This window comes from Camponotus vicinus, unplaced genomic scaffold (assembly GCF_025532165.1).
Source record: "Camponotus vicinus isolate PSW18456_S1 unplaced genomic scaffold, iyCamVici1.0 SCAF_3, whole genome shotgun sequence".
Lineage (NCBI taxonomy): Eukaryota > Metazoa > Arthropoda > Insecta > Hymenoptera > Formicidae > Camponotus > Camponotus vicinus.
The window spans coordinates 6,073,471-6,087,943 of NW_028141967.1; the positions used below are offsets into that span (position 1 = coordinate 6,073,471).

General features: G+C 36.1%; 2 protein-coding genes and 1 long non-coding RNA gene across 4 annotated transcripts; 1 reads left to right on the forward strand and 2 right to left on the reverse strand.

The window, feature by feature from the left end:
• Positions 1-136: 136 nt before the first annotated feature.
• On the reverse strand, positions 137-784 carry LOC145968334 (uncharacterized). Its single transcript, XM_083093709.1, has one exon. It carries the CDS (start codon positions 782-784, stop codon positions 137-139), a length of 648 nt encoding a protein of 215 aa, XP_082949835.1.
• An 8,074-nt stretch (positions 785-8,858) lies between these two features.
• Positions 8,859-10,890, forward strand: LOC145968861 (uncharacterized). Its single transcript, XR_014437900.1, has 3 exons — positions 8,859-8,945; positions 9,989-10,240; positions 10,674-10,890. It is a non-coding gene; the product is annotated as an uncharacterized LOC145968861 (long non-coding RNA).
• Positions 10,891-11,227: 337 nt separating this feature from the next.
• On the reverse strand, positions 11,228-13,868 carry LOC145968108 (uncharacterized). 2 transcript variants are annotated; one of them, XM_083093357.1, is made up of 3 exons: positions 13,548-13,868; positions 13,270-13,440; positions 11,228-11,992 (listed from the first exon to the last, which is right to left on the reverse strand). In XM_083093357.1, the coding sequence occupies exons 1-3, from the start codon at positions 13,573-13,575 to the stop codon at positions 11,799-11,801; spliced, it is 393 nt and encodes a 130-aa protein (XP_082949483.1). In that variant the 5' UTR covers positions 13,576-13,868; the 3' UTR covers positions 11,228-11,798. The 2 variants fall into 2 exon arrangements, with proteins under 2 accessions (XP_082949483.1, XP_082949482.1); XM_083093356.1 differs by having other exon boundaries at positions 11,231-11,992; positions 13,267-13,440; positions 13,548-13,847.
• Positions 13,869-14,473: the final 605 nt, after the last annotated feature.

Genomic DNA, 14,473 nt, shown 5'->3' on the forward strand with positions numbered 1-14,473 from the left:
ACTAGAGTGAGTGCCGCTATGTCTTTGGTGGATCGGGGCGAGGTATGTGATGGCGCTAGTGCGTTCGTAAACCCATTCATTTGTATTTTGTCCAGATGGAGGGACGCCACAATCACTCCCCCCTTAGTGACTCCGTTCATGGAGTCGCGAATCTAATTTTTCGTGCAAGATGTCCTTTCTCTGTCTCAGCTGGCGAAGGTTCTGGAAGGGAATTATCCTCGGATAGTTGTTGATTCTCCCTAGCCCTTTCAATGAACGCCGGCTTCAATCTGTCAATGTTGATCTCAGTCGGTCGGTCCTTGTAGTTGATCCTGTACAAAAAATCAGTCAGTCTTTTGATTATGGGAAAAGGTTCTTCATATGGTTGTTCTAGGGATCTGGTCGCTCGATCGACCCTGACGAAGACATGTGTACAGTCCTCCAACTCCTTGTGAACAAAGGCCTTTTGTTTGATGTGATGCGCTGTGGGCTTCGGTCCTACTCGCCGCATTCGCTCGCGTAGTTTCTGCAGGAACATGTCCGGGCATCCAGTGGGCTCCTCGGCTGCGAAATATTCGACCTGTAGTGTTTTTCCGTAGACCATCTCTGCTGCGGATGTCTTAATGTCGTCCTTGTAACTGTTTCGCAATCCTAAAAGTACCATAGGAAGTACATTAGTCCAATCCGTGGTGCCGTGACACATGATTGCTGCCTTGAGCGATCGGTGCCATCGCTCGATCATCCCATTTGCCTGCGGGTGATACGCTGTCGTTCGGATTCTCCGACTTCCTATTAGCTTGACCATCGCTTCAAATATTGCTCGAACTGCGCTCCTCTGTCGGTTGTAATCATGTATGGTGCTCCGAATCGTGCGATCCATGTATTAAAAAATGCGTCTGTTACAGTGTCCGCTGATGTGTCCGCTATTGGTGTAGCTTCCGGCCATCTTGTTGTCCTGTCGATCATGGTTAAACAGTACCTCATTCCTTTAGAGTTGGGTAGCGGTCCTACGATGTCTAGGTGTACGTGTTGGAACCTATCGTCCGGGACTGGAATTCGCTCTGGAATTCTGTGATTGTGTCTGTGGACTTTCGCTCTCTGACACGGTAAGCATGTCTTGGCCCAGTTAGCAATATCTTTCTGCATACCTGGCCAAACGAATCTTTGTGCGATTGTTTTCTTTGTTGTCCTTCCACTTGGGTGTGACAGATTATGTATGTTGTCGAAAATTTGCTTCCGTAATACTCTCGGTACGTATATTCGAATTTCCTTGTCGACACTGCAGTATATGGTTTTGTCTCCTCCGTCTAACCGTAGTGGCCTTAGTGAGAGTGATGTCTCAGTCTCCAGTAGAGCTCTGAGTTCCTCGTCTTTCTGCTGTTCCTCGTAAAGTTCGTCTGTTGTGACGATAACTAGGTTGACTGCTTCTACTCGTGACAGTGCATCCGCTACCTGGTTTTCATGCCCTGCAATATGGACAATATTAGTAGTAATCTGACTTATAAAGTCTAATTGTCTCCTTTGCCGTTCAGAGGCTTTATCAGAAGCTTGTGAGAACGCGTATTGTAGTGGTTTGTGATCCGTTAACACAACTACGTTTCGTCCTTCTGCCATGTGTTGAAAGAATTTTAATGCGGAATAAATTGCTAGGAGTTCTCTGTCGTATGTGCTATAGTTTTGTTGTGCCTCAGATAACTTCTTAGAGAAGAATCCTAATGGCTTGTATTCTCCCTCTTGATACTGCTCCAATACCGCTCCCATGGCTACGTTGGAAGCGTCTGTTCTGAGGAATAGTTTGACGTTTCCTCGTGGATGAACCAGTAGGGTAGTCTCTGCTAAACGTCTTTTACTTTCATGAAAGGCTTCCTCTGCTTGTGTAGTCCACTCTATTGGCCGCTTGTCGCGTTTCTTCGCTCCTGTCAGGTATCCGTTTAATGGAGCTAGAATGGCTGCTGCATTTTTCATGAATCTGTGATAGAAGTTGATGATCCCAAGATATCTCCTAAGCTCTTTTATATTGTTCGGCTTCTTGAAATCAACGATGGCTTTTACTCTATCGTTCGTCGGACGTATTCCTTCTTTGTTGACTGTGTATCCAAGATATTCGACCTCTTTTTCCGCAAATTCGCTTTTTGTCACGTTGATAGATAGTCCGTGCTCCTTTAAACGTTGAAATATTTGCTCGAGATGTTTTCGGTGTTCCTCTTCGTCTCTTGATGCTACCAACAGATCGTCGATATAGCCGTGACAAAAGTCGAGTCCTCTTAGAACTGCGTCAATAAATCTTTGGAAAGTTTGCGTTGCGTTTCGCAAACCAAATGGCATTCTGTAAAATTCATACAATCCGAATGGTGTAGTTATTGCAGTTTTATGGCAATCTGCTTCCGCTACTGGAATCTGAAAGTATGCTTTCACAAGATCTATTTTGGAGAAAACGGTGCATCCAGCTAAGTGGTATGTAAAGTCCTGTATGTGAGGTAGAGGATACTTATCCATGATCGTCACACTGTTCAATTTACGAAAATCTCCGCACGGTCTCCATTCTCCGTTGCTTTTACGTACTAGGTGTAACGGACTTGCCCATTGTGATGAAGAGGGGCGACATATTCCTTGTGCCAACATCGTCTCGAACTCTCGTTTCGCGGCTGCGTACTTTTCTGGGGGCAGTCTGCGTGGTCTTTCTGCCAATGGTGGTCCCTTGGTCACAATGTGATGTCTCACATCGTGTACGGTCTTCTTGAGAGCTGTAGGACGTGTGATTTCGATGTACCTGCGTAAGAGTTCCTTAACTTTGCATCCTTTGTCTATTGTGGCAACGGTGGGCTGTTTCCCTGTGGTTATCCTTGCCTTGGTACTCAGTAGAGTCTGTTCGTCGACCAGTCTTCTGTTCTTTAGATCCGGTAGAATCCCGTGGTGCGCCAGGAAGTCTGCGCCTATGATCGGCTGTCGGACATCAGCTATGATGAACTGCCATCTAAATGAGCGTCGTAGTCCTAAATCCACTACTCGTGAGCTGCTGCCGTAAGTATTTATAATTGTGTTGTTTGCTGCGAACAGTTGAAAATCTACGGGTGTGAGCTTTCCTCTCATCATCCTCTTCGGGATTACTGAGATGTCTGCTCCCGTATCTATAAGGTACGTAATGCCATTCTTCTTGTCGGTTATTGCCAGGCGTTTATTATTTCTAACCACCCCGTCGACGACCGCCTGTACTCGCGACGGCGGGTTTAGTTTTCCACCGCCTTCGGCTTATTAAATGTGCAAGGTTGTGCGCATTTAAACGCTTTGTCGCCGAATCTGTTGTGATAATAGCAGTACTCGGCGTTACCTTCGCGGTCTTGACGGTGATGTGAACGTTCGCGGTTGTCTGCTCGTTCTCGGCCGCTGGAATGTCCTCGCGATCTACTGCGTCGCCTATATTTATCTCTTACGGAGAGTTTCTTGACTTGTTTCCTCAGTTCCGCAATCTCCTGCAGGATCTGGTTGTCTGCGTCTGTCTGTTTTTCGGTGATAGTCTGGATTGCTGTCGCTGCTGGTCTGGCCATTTCTACCACCTTATCTGCCTGGGCCGCTAGCTTTGCTAAATCTTGAACTTCGCTAATTGCCAGGATGGTACGCACACTTTCTGGGAGTTGTTCCATAAATATAGATTTTAGAATTTCATCCGTTACCTGACCTGCTGCCAAATTCCGTAGACGTTGTAGGAAGATGGAGGGTTTCTCGTCTCCTAGTTCATGTGAGCCTAAAAGTCTTCTGATCTTCGTTGCACTTGTCTCTCCCAGAATCGAGCATATGCGATCTTTCAAGGTTTGATATTTGTCTTGCTCAGGTGGGTTAGTTATCAAATCCGCCACGAAGGGAAGAACGGGTTGATCAGCATTGAGTACTATGTAGCGAAATTTTGATTCGTCACTTGTTATTCGGTGTATTGCAAAAGCTGCTTCGGCTTGTGCGAACCATAATGCCGGATTGTCTTTCCAAAATGGTGGTAAGCGCACTGCCTGGACTGCGTCGATGTTTGCGCTTTTTGATCCCTCTCCGTCGTTATTCATAGCTTTCGGATAAGGGTTGTCGAATGGTTTTTCCTCGACGGACGTCGCGTGCTCGGTGTTGCTTCCTTTGACTAGTCTTGTTGGCGAATGTTCAATCGGCATACCTCTTGCCTAAATATCGCCACGTGTCTTCGTTCGCCACGTGTGCGAGGCGGGAAAAAAAAAATATATCTCACGTCGGTGGTTACCACTATAGGGAGTCAGGTTATTAAAGACCTCCTATTAACTGTCGTTCGATGCCGGGTGGATTGATACATTCAGTTTGTCTTTATAAAAATATATTTTACAACAAAGGAATTTACAACTATGGTTTCAGTCTTTGGTAACTTACGTCCGCTTCGGACGACGAGACACACTAGAGTGAGTGCCTCTATGTCTTTGGTGGATCGGGGCGAGGTATGTGATGGCGCTAGTGCGTTCGTAAACCCATTCATCTGTATTTTGTCCAGATGGAGGGACGCCACAAAATTTAAGTTGATGGAAATACGTCTGACTGCGCTCATTTCACTCTCGCTTCGATCCGTAAGCTTTATCGAAGTGGCAGCGAATTGACACAGAATTTAATCGGTGGAAACGTTTGAATGTCAATAATGCCAAAAAAAGCAAAAGTTAAGTTGGCTTTATTGAAATATCTGTAGTATGATTACGGCCTTAAGGCTGCTTTCACATGGAGCGTAACTTGCGTACGCGTAACTTACGCCAAACTCATCAACCAATCACATCGTTTTAGTTATCATACGCAAAATTCACCTAGTTATTTAACGTAATGCTAATACGCTAAATTCAATTTTTTGGGTAAGCCGCCGAAAGTCGCATATAGGCAACATCAGTCAGATCAGTGTATTTGCGCGATTTGCACTGAAAAAATGAACCAAATTCGGGTAAAAACAAATTTTAACAAATTTTATATAAAATAAAAATTATCCATTCAATTTAGATGTAATTCATCGCTTGCACAATATAACGAAATAATTTTAAGGTTATCTCTGGTTAAAATTATTTTCAGAATCTCTCATAACAATTTTTTAGATTTCTTTTTTTGAACATTTCTGAAAGATGTGTCAATTCATATAGAAAATCTTAAAATTTTCTGAGAGTTTTAGAATTTTTATACGAAAGATAAAAAATCTATATCTATATCTCTATCTATATCTTTATCTTTAATAAAGATTAAAATAATAAAAATTAGAATATTTTATTTTTAATTAGTTAATCAAAATTAATAATTGTTATTATTAGCATTTTTGAGTATTTGATCGCGGAACTATATGTGTGAAACCTGTTAAAATATTATTTTCATTTATTTATTTATATATTTTCTTATTTATTTATTATTATTTATTATTTACATACCTTTTATTTATACACGCTGCACCTCATCCATTTACTTCACCGTACATTACGTTTAACCGTATGATTACGTACATTTTTAAGTACCTAATTCACATGGCGCGTATTTAGCAATACGCCTAAATAATAATAACCAATAGAAAATCGATTTTAGTATTTCTGCTATGTTCTACAACAGAAAGTCTAATTTTTATTGATTAAATTTGTTACGCTTTACGCGAAATTTAACGAAATACGCTCCATGTGAAAGGGCTTTTTTAAATGGCGTAGGTTCTGGCATATTACTAGAATACGCAAGGTACGCAGCAGTACGCGCGTACGCAAGTTACGCTCCATGTGAAAACAGCCTAAGGGCCGCTTCGACCAAACTTAATCGTTGATTAAAGGGTTGCCAACATAACAAAATAATTCAGTGTGACCAATTGTATTTCTGACGATATACTGTATTTCTACAATTATATTGGTTTCTCTCTGTATATTGTTAGAAATACAATTGGTCACACTGAATTATTTTGTCATGTTGGCAACCCTTTAATCAACGATTAAGTTTGGTCGAAGCGGCTCTAAGTCCCAGTTCCACAACTCGAGTTTACTCGAGTTTAATACGTTAAACTGGGTCCTGATTGGTCCATTCGCCACTTAAACTCGGGTTAACTGGATTGTGGAACTGGGCCTAAGGCCTAGTTCCACAACTTATTCTAACCGAAGTTCAACTCGTTAAAGGAGGATTTAAGCCCCTTGCACAATGCTAGGCAACAGGCAATAGAAATAAGGAATAGAAACTATTCACCAATAAATACGCGGAACAGAAAATATTCGCCAATAGGAGCAGAGAATAGATACTATTTCTGTTCTTATTGCCTGTTGCCTAGCATTGTGCAAAGGGCTTTACATTACGTTCAATGTCCGATGTATGACGTCCGATTGGATACTATGGGTTTGGGACGCAATGTAAATCTTCCTTTAACGAGTTAAACTTCGGTTAAAGTAAGGGCCTGAGCAGAATGGCTGCCTTATAATTTTAAGACTATGTTTTATGCCTTAAGTCTTTGTCTTAGGTAACGCACAATACTGTGTGTTATGTCTCGAGTCTTATGTATACGCGAACGTTTATTTCTTACAAACGTTCACGTATACATAAGACTCGAGACATAACACACAGTATTGTGCGTTACCTAAGACAAAGACCTAAGGCATAAAACATAGTCTTAAAATTATGAGGCAGCCATTCTGCTCAGGCCCTAAGTTGTGGAACCAGGACTAAGGGTCAGTTTCACCATCTCCGGTTAACTTAATTGGCCGATTCATGGCCGATTAAATTTAAGAATTGCCAACTACAAAACTTAAACTAATTTTTACTCATAGACATCTTATTATACATATTGGGTGCTTTCCATTTAGCGACACAAGTCGACACAAGCATTATTCTATCTTTTTTCAGTGAATAACACAAACAAAGATAGAATGACACTTGTGTCGATTTGTGTCGCTAAATGGAAAGCACCCATTAGCAGCTATTAAGTAAGTGTGTAATATTGTTATTGCCACGTGCATATAATATTAAATAAGTATGTAAAATTAATTAAAAGCATTATTAAATACAAGAGTAGATTAGTTGACGTCTTGTGGTTGGCAATTCTGATGACAAATTTAATCGGCCGATTAAGTTAACCGGAGATGGTGAAACTGACCCTAAGGCCCAATTCCACAACTTATTCTAACCGAAGTTTAGCTCGTTAAAGGAGGATTTACATTGGGTGCATCCAGAAGCACAACCGCTCACTGAGCAACTAAGTAGCAATTGAATGTGATTGGTTTCTATCTTTGAATTCACCAATCACATTCGAGTGCTACTTAGCCGCTCAGTGAGCGGCTGTGCTTCTGGATGCACTCATTGCGTCCCAAACCCATTGTATCCAATCAGACGTCATACATCGGACATTGAACGCAATGTAAATCCTTCTTTAACGAGTTAAACTTCGGTTAAAGTAAATTGTGGAATAATAATATATTTTATAAACTTTCTTTTTTACAAATGTAACATAAATAAGAGAGTCTCTGGTAAAAGAAACTTACTTTCTACTCTTGACATGTTTAAATAAAAAATTCATCTGCTCATATAAGGGAAATTGTGATCTTGTCATACGTCCACTACCACTTCTGGTTTCTCTTTCTTGTAATTTTTTCTCACGAGAATATCGTTCGCGTAGTCTCGCCCATCTTGTCTGACAATCCGCAGCTGAAAGATATATAATAAAATAAAAATCTATTTTACAAGCACATACACACACATTACAACTATACTTATACATAAGAAATATATTATAATTATTAAGATATGAAAACAGTCACACATATATGAATGTAATATTGGTATAAAAAAAGAATGTATCCTGTACCCGTCGCGTTTAAGATTTGTCCTATTTCTTTCCATGAATTATTTCTTTTTTTTATATCTTTAAAATCTCTTGATTGTTTATCATACAGATGTGGGTAACCTTTCACAAGATCCACCAACAGAGAATCTTCCTCTCTTGAAATTCTATTGTTATATATATATTGCTTTCATCTTCATCTTCACTTCTTTTCGTAAAATAATTCTTATGATCTTCCATATTTTTATTTGCGATGCTCGGTAATAAACAACAATATTACACACGAACAGCACAACGTTCAAAATCAGCGCTAATAGCGTACTTCCCGAACGAACCAACGAACCCTTGATGATGAGAGGTTACGTATAGCATTTGATTGGTTGTGCATGGGCTAAATGCATAGAAATTTCGTTCTTATGGAATTTTTCGTTTACTATGCACATGTTCTGCCTATGCTTATATTATGCTCTGTAAATTAATATGGCGACTTTATGTTCGATGCTCATTGGTCCAGATGGTCTTATGTTATGCATATGCAGCTATGCAATTTTGTGTGTGATGGCCTTAAGTCGTGATCACAGGTTTTACATAGGCGCATAACCATAAGCATAAGGAAATTGATTGGTCCACAAGTATATGCATAAGAAAATGAACCAATCAATTCTTATGCTTATGGTTATGCGTTTATGGAAAAATCTGTGCTCCCCGCTTTACTGAGGGTGCGAACCCATGCAACGGAATAGCGAAACACGGAACGAAAGCGGAACCAATCGCGAGCGTTCCGCAGTTTTCATTACGCGAATTTCAAATCCTCCCCATCCCCATGGAGCGGAATGAGCGTAAGCAGACCGAGCAGCACGTCCTTAAAATGACTTTAAATATTGTTTTTATCGCTCTTTTAAATATTGTTTTTATTATTATGTACATAAATATTGAATTAAATGTGTTTCTTATCGGAAATATTGACTGAAAATGTAAAAATCTGTCAAATAAATTTTAATGTGTTTTAACACTTTTGAAATAATGACTCGTAATTGGTTGCGCAAAGTTTACTTCTGCTACATGGGGACTAGAGGCCCATGTTTCCGCGCGACAAAAATGACAGAACTGTATATATGTATACATTGCACATACTTTGTTAAGTTCGTGACAACGAATTACGGAACAGCATGGTCAATACAGAACAGAGGTAAATTATTAATTATTACATGTTATTACTCATTGTTGAGGGATAAAAAAAATTGAAACTTAATAATTGACAGGCAATATATGATATACAATAAAATAATATTAAGAATATACATACTGGGTGTTAAAAAAGTCTGGATACGGTCGAATATCTCGATAAGGAAGTTTTACTAGAAAGTGTTTCAGACAAAAGTTATATGGCTTCGAGGGGGAGATAACATGGTGCATTAGTTTGACCTTGAAGAGTCACCTGAAGGTCACGTGAAGGTCACGTCCAACTTTTTAAATGGGACACCCTATATGCTTTTACATATTCTTATAGCTCAACTCGAGAGCTTTCCAAAACACTATAATTAAGTTAATTTTCATTAAGTATTTTTCGAGTTATGAGGCTTGAAATAATTTCTTAATTTTACATAAACTGTAAAATATCTAGTAAAATATTCATTTTTTCGATTACCTTACCTTAATACTTTTATGTACAAAATAATGAGAGGAATCAATTGGTGTAAAGAAAACACAGTTGTTTTGAAGAAAAAATATGTAATTTGCAATTAACAATTCCATATTTTTTCTTAAAAACAACTGTATGTTTTCTTTACACCAATTGATTCCTCTCATTATTTTGTACATAAAAGTATGAAAGTAAGATAATCGAAAAATGAATACTTTACAAGATATTTTACGGTTTATGTAAAATTAAGAAATGATTTCAAGCCTTATAACTCGAAAAGTACTTGAGGGAAAAATATTTTATTATAGTGTTTTGGAAAGCCCTCGAGATAAACTACAAGAATATATAATAAAAAATAGAGGGTTCCATTTAAGAAATTGAAGGTGACTTTCATGTGACCTTCAAATAACTCTTCAAGGTCAAACCAATGGTACCATGTTACGTCCCCCTCGAAGCCATACAACTTTTGTCTGAAACACTTTCTAGTAAAACTTTTCCTTATCGAAATATTCGACCGTGTCCAGACGTTTTTAACACCCAATATATTGAATGAATATTGTAATTTTATGTAATAATTTATCTATTGACAGCTACAAGGAAATCTGATGGATTCTAAAATTGCATTATTATGCTTGTACAAGTATTGGAAGAAATTAAAACAATCTCCAATATATCAGAGAGCGAACCAAAGAGAGAAAGTTGCTCAAATTATATATAAGCTTAGCACAAAACCATGTGTCAGGTCATTTTCCGTCTCTGGCTCGGCCATCAGTGTCGCAATGAAGGCTTCTAAATTGCCTTCATCTTTTTTCGATGATTTTCTTCCTGAAAGGAACATATAAGTAATACATAAGATTGATATGTAATTTAAAAAATGAATTTTTATCTTACCCAACAAACAAAAACTTATTGAAACATTCGGTTTTGAATTCAGATTCTTGTAAGTTTGAAATTGAAAAATGAATATATCTGGGCGTTTTTATAATTCCTAATACGCGAATTCGTTTCATTATACAGGTTTTAATTAACTGTGAATTTGTTTATTAAAGATTATTATAGAAAAGAAATAAAAATATAAAACAAATAAAATGTATATTACTTCACACAATTTTTATAATTTACAATATGATTTACATTTACACTTAACATGAAACAAAATTATAATAAACATTTAAGACAAATTATACATATAAGAGTAATTGTACATACTTTTCGATAAATGCAAATTAGAGCTGCTACTTAAGCTTGATGTACAACATTCCTCTGCATTTGCAGGCAGTATCGGTGCAGTATTTCTCGATACATTGAAATCTGATGCGAATGATATTGATGATAACGGTGATATCGATGAATTTCTAGGCAGAATACTTACTATCTTAATGAAATGAAGAAAGAAAATAAAAGTTGAAATTGTTAATAATTTACCGTGAATACACAATCACCCTTACTACTATTTCAGAGATTGTAAAAATTTATTTAAGAAGTATTAAAAAATACATGTTTAAAAAAATGATACAACATAAAGACATTTTCTACGTCGAAGAACATTCGTAACATAATATAAAAATAACTTGTACTCTTCACGGATTATTAATTATTAATTAATTTCGATAATTATATTTTTATTATAGTAGTCACAGTTAGTACACAACTCTCTTATTTATTATATATATTTAATTATTATAATTACATGGCACAGATAATACAACTTCTAATAATCACATGATACAAGTTATTATAATAATCACACAGTACAATTTAATATAAAATATATCACAAAAGGAAAGATAATTAAATTTTAGTTTTTAACTTTTTCTAGCTTTTAGCTTTTAACAAAATGCCTAAATGCCAAATATATATGTTTATTTTAATTGCACGTCCAAAATTAATATTTAAAAATAATACTTTAAATTAAATTAATTACACTTTGTTCATAGCATAAACTAATACAAATAAAGTTTGATAGCATTAAATAATTTTTAAATTTCATCAGAATTCTGAGTATTTTGAAATTATAACGAATCCTGAGTACTCGAACACATTCGAAAGGGGTTTGAAGAATGAAAGCTTGCGATTCAAGATTAGACGATAAAAAGGGAGAAGAATAATGAATTGAGGAGAGTACAAAGGAACTTTAAGCGATTGAATTGACTGTAGGAACTGAAACTGTGGATAGTCGAGACGGAACTTTAAGAAAATATTTTGCAAGCCAACAATTGATTAGTTGTTTCTTTTAATATACTTCTTTGGCTTAAAAGCATATTGTTAATTATTTCTTTTTAAAAATGTTGTTCATATTCCATTAACCGTTCAATGAAGCATCGATTCTCTGTCATAATTTTGTTTTGAACTTCTTCATAATTTTCTTTTAATTTGTCCGCGTATCTCAAAGTGATAGCTTCATTTGATCTGCAAACTTTTTGTACGAATATCACTATTAACCGTATTTAGATTCACGGTATTCGATTTGCTTGACAAATCTTCTTGTAACACGCTATATGTTGTTGTTGAGTCATTGTCCGATATCGATGAACATCCTGGAATTGCGCCGTCTCGTGGATCTGGTTCATCTTCATAGATCGTGTTACTTGAATCTAATATAGAATATATATATATATATATATATATATATATATATATATATATATATATATACAGGGTGGCCCATTTTAATCCATCCAGTCGAATATCTCGAAAACCAAGCCCGGGAGAGAAAAATGTTTCAGACAAAAGTTGTTTGGTTTCGAGGGGGCCATAAGATGGTACCATTGGTTTGACCTTGAAGAGTCACCTGAAGGTCACATGAAGGTCACCTCCAACTTTTTAAATGGGACACCCTATATGCTTTTGCATATTCTTGTAGCTTATCTCGAGAGCTTTCCAAAACACTATAATTAAGTTAGTTTTCATTAAGTACTTTTCGAGTTATGAAGCTTGAAATCATTTCTTAATTTTACATAAACCGTAAAATATTTTGTAAAATATTCATTTTTCGATTATTTTACCTTAATACTTTTATGCACAAAATAATGCGAGGAATCAATTGGTGTAAAGAAAACACATAGTTGTTTCGAAGAAAAAATATGTAATTATTAATTGCATAGAGAGCGAAGCGTGGCACAGTAGATAGCGCACTAGTCTACAAAGCCAAAGGTCCCGGGTTCGATTCCCGATAGAACCGAAAAATTGTATACGCTCGCTCCTCTCTCGGAAGGCATTGGCAAACCACCGAGAAATCTTGCCAAGAGAATCTCTCTATTTTTCAGACGTTCGGAATCGGCATTAAACTGTAGGTCCCATATACGTGTGATAATCTGATGCGCAACACAGGTATGTGAAAGAGAGAGATCACTATGTTTGGACACGAACAAAAGGACTAAGAAGAAGAATTAATTGCAAATTTAGATTGCAAGGTAAGATAATCGAAAAGTGAATATTTTACAAGATATTTTACGGTTTATGTAAAATTAAGAAATGATTTCAAGCTTCATAACTCGAAAAGTACTTAATGAAAACTAACTTAATTATAGTGTTTTGGAAAGCTCTCCAGATAAGCTACAAGAATATGCAAAAACATATAGAGTGTCTCGTTTAAAAAGTTGGAGGTGACCTTCACGTGACCTTCAGATGACTCTTCAAGGTTAAACCAATGATACCATCTTATGGCCCCCTTGAAACCAAACAACTTTTGTCTGAAACATTTTTCTCTCCCGGGCTTGGTTTTCGAGATATTCGACTGGATGGATTAAAATGGGCCACCCTGTATATTCAGCTGTGCATCACTTAAAAAGATACACCCTATATATGCTTTCATTAGATTTTTACGTACTATACTTTATAAAATTATGTATATAACAAAATCACTTACAACTATTGTCATTGCTCTCAGAAAAATCTTGTAATGGTGTGCTGTCTACAACATTCCCTATAGTAATGGGACGGTAATACAAAAGTTGGCTTATTTCTTCGGCATATGGAAATGAGGACATGCAGTTACCAGATCCACTTTTTCCCATTTGTCTTCGAATTTTGTTGTATTGAACTAAAATTGCAAATAACGTTACAATATGAAATTATTGTTCAATAAATCAAAAGAATTATCAACTACATTACATGTATTTACTTCCCATAAAATATATTTTTACTTACGCTTCAGAGTTTTAAATCTAGTTTGCATTTACTTTGACGTTTTGTTGTAACCTTTTTCCTTTATAGGTGATTCTAAATATTTAAAAATATCATCTGCCCGAAATCTTTTTCCATCTAAACCTTTCATTATTTGTCGTTCTCTCATTAATTTGAGAAAAAATCGAGTTTTCTCGGTTTCCCAACTTTCACGTTTTTTGATTTCCATTTTTTTTACTTTCTTTGCCATGCCCTTCTGTATGTTTTATGGCGTAATACCAATTTTGCAAACAAAAGAGAGTTAAGATGTTTAAGATTTTGGCGGTTGGCATTATTGCCATCGTTACATTGCGCCCGTTTATACATTCTTTTTACATCGACTAGAACATAACATTGCGCGCGCTACGCGCGCGCCATTTAACCTTAAAAAATGTAAAAAAATTACAATATATATTTTAAAAATTTATATTTATTTATGAAAATTACAATTCTTTAATTAGGATAATATAATTTAATACAATTCTTTGATTAGGCTAATATTAAAATTAAATTAAGTTACATATATATCAATGGCACATAATAGCCATACATATATATTAATAGCCGCACATATATATCAATGGCATAACGACTATTGTACTATTGATTTATTTGTAAAAATTGAAAATATTTATTAACTTCTCATTTGTTTGTACATTACATTACATATGGCACGTTTTCTGAATTTTGATTATGTACATAATAGAAAATTAAAATTATGTCTAGACAAAATATTAATTCTGAATTTATTTTATGCTATAACAATTTTTTCAGGAATTACCTTGTATTAATAATTATTTTTATATTTAAAAAAAAATATTTTTGTACATAGAAATATTCCTTCTATTAATTGAATTATGATATGACAAGAGATAAAATATAATCTATTCTTTCTAAAATTATTGATACAG

Excerpts from the sequence above, each read along its gene's own strand:
- LOC145968108 (XM_083093356.1), bottom strand. The coding sequence starts at position 13,575 with ATGCAAACTAGATTTAAAACTCTGAAGC. Across the intron at positions 13,441-13,547 it reads TAGATTTAAAACTCTGAAGC|TTCAATACAACAAAATTCGA; the intron begins GTAAGTAAAAAT and ends TTGCAATTTTAG. Across the intron at positions 11,993-13,266 it reads TGAGAGCAATGACAATAGTT|ATTCAAGTAACACGATCTAT; the intron begins GTAAGTGATTTT and ends ATTCTATATTAG.
- LOC145968334 (XM_083093709.1), bottom strand. The coding sequence starts at position 784 with ATGGTCAAGCTAATAGGAAGTCGGAGAATCCGAACGACAGCGTATCAC.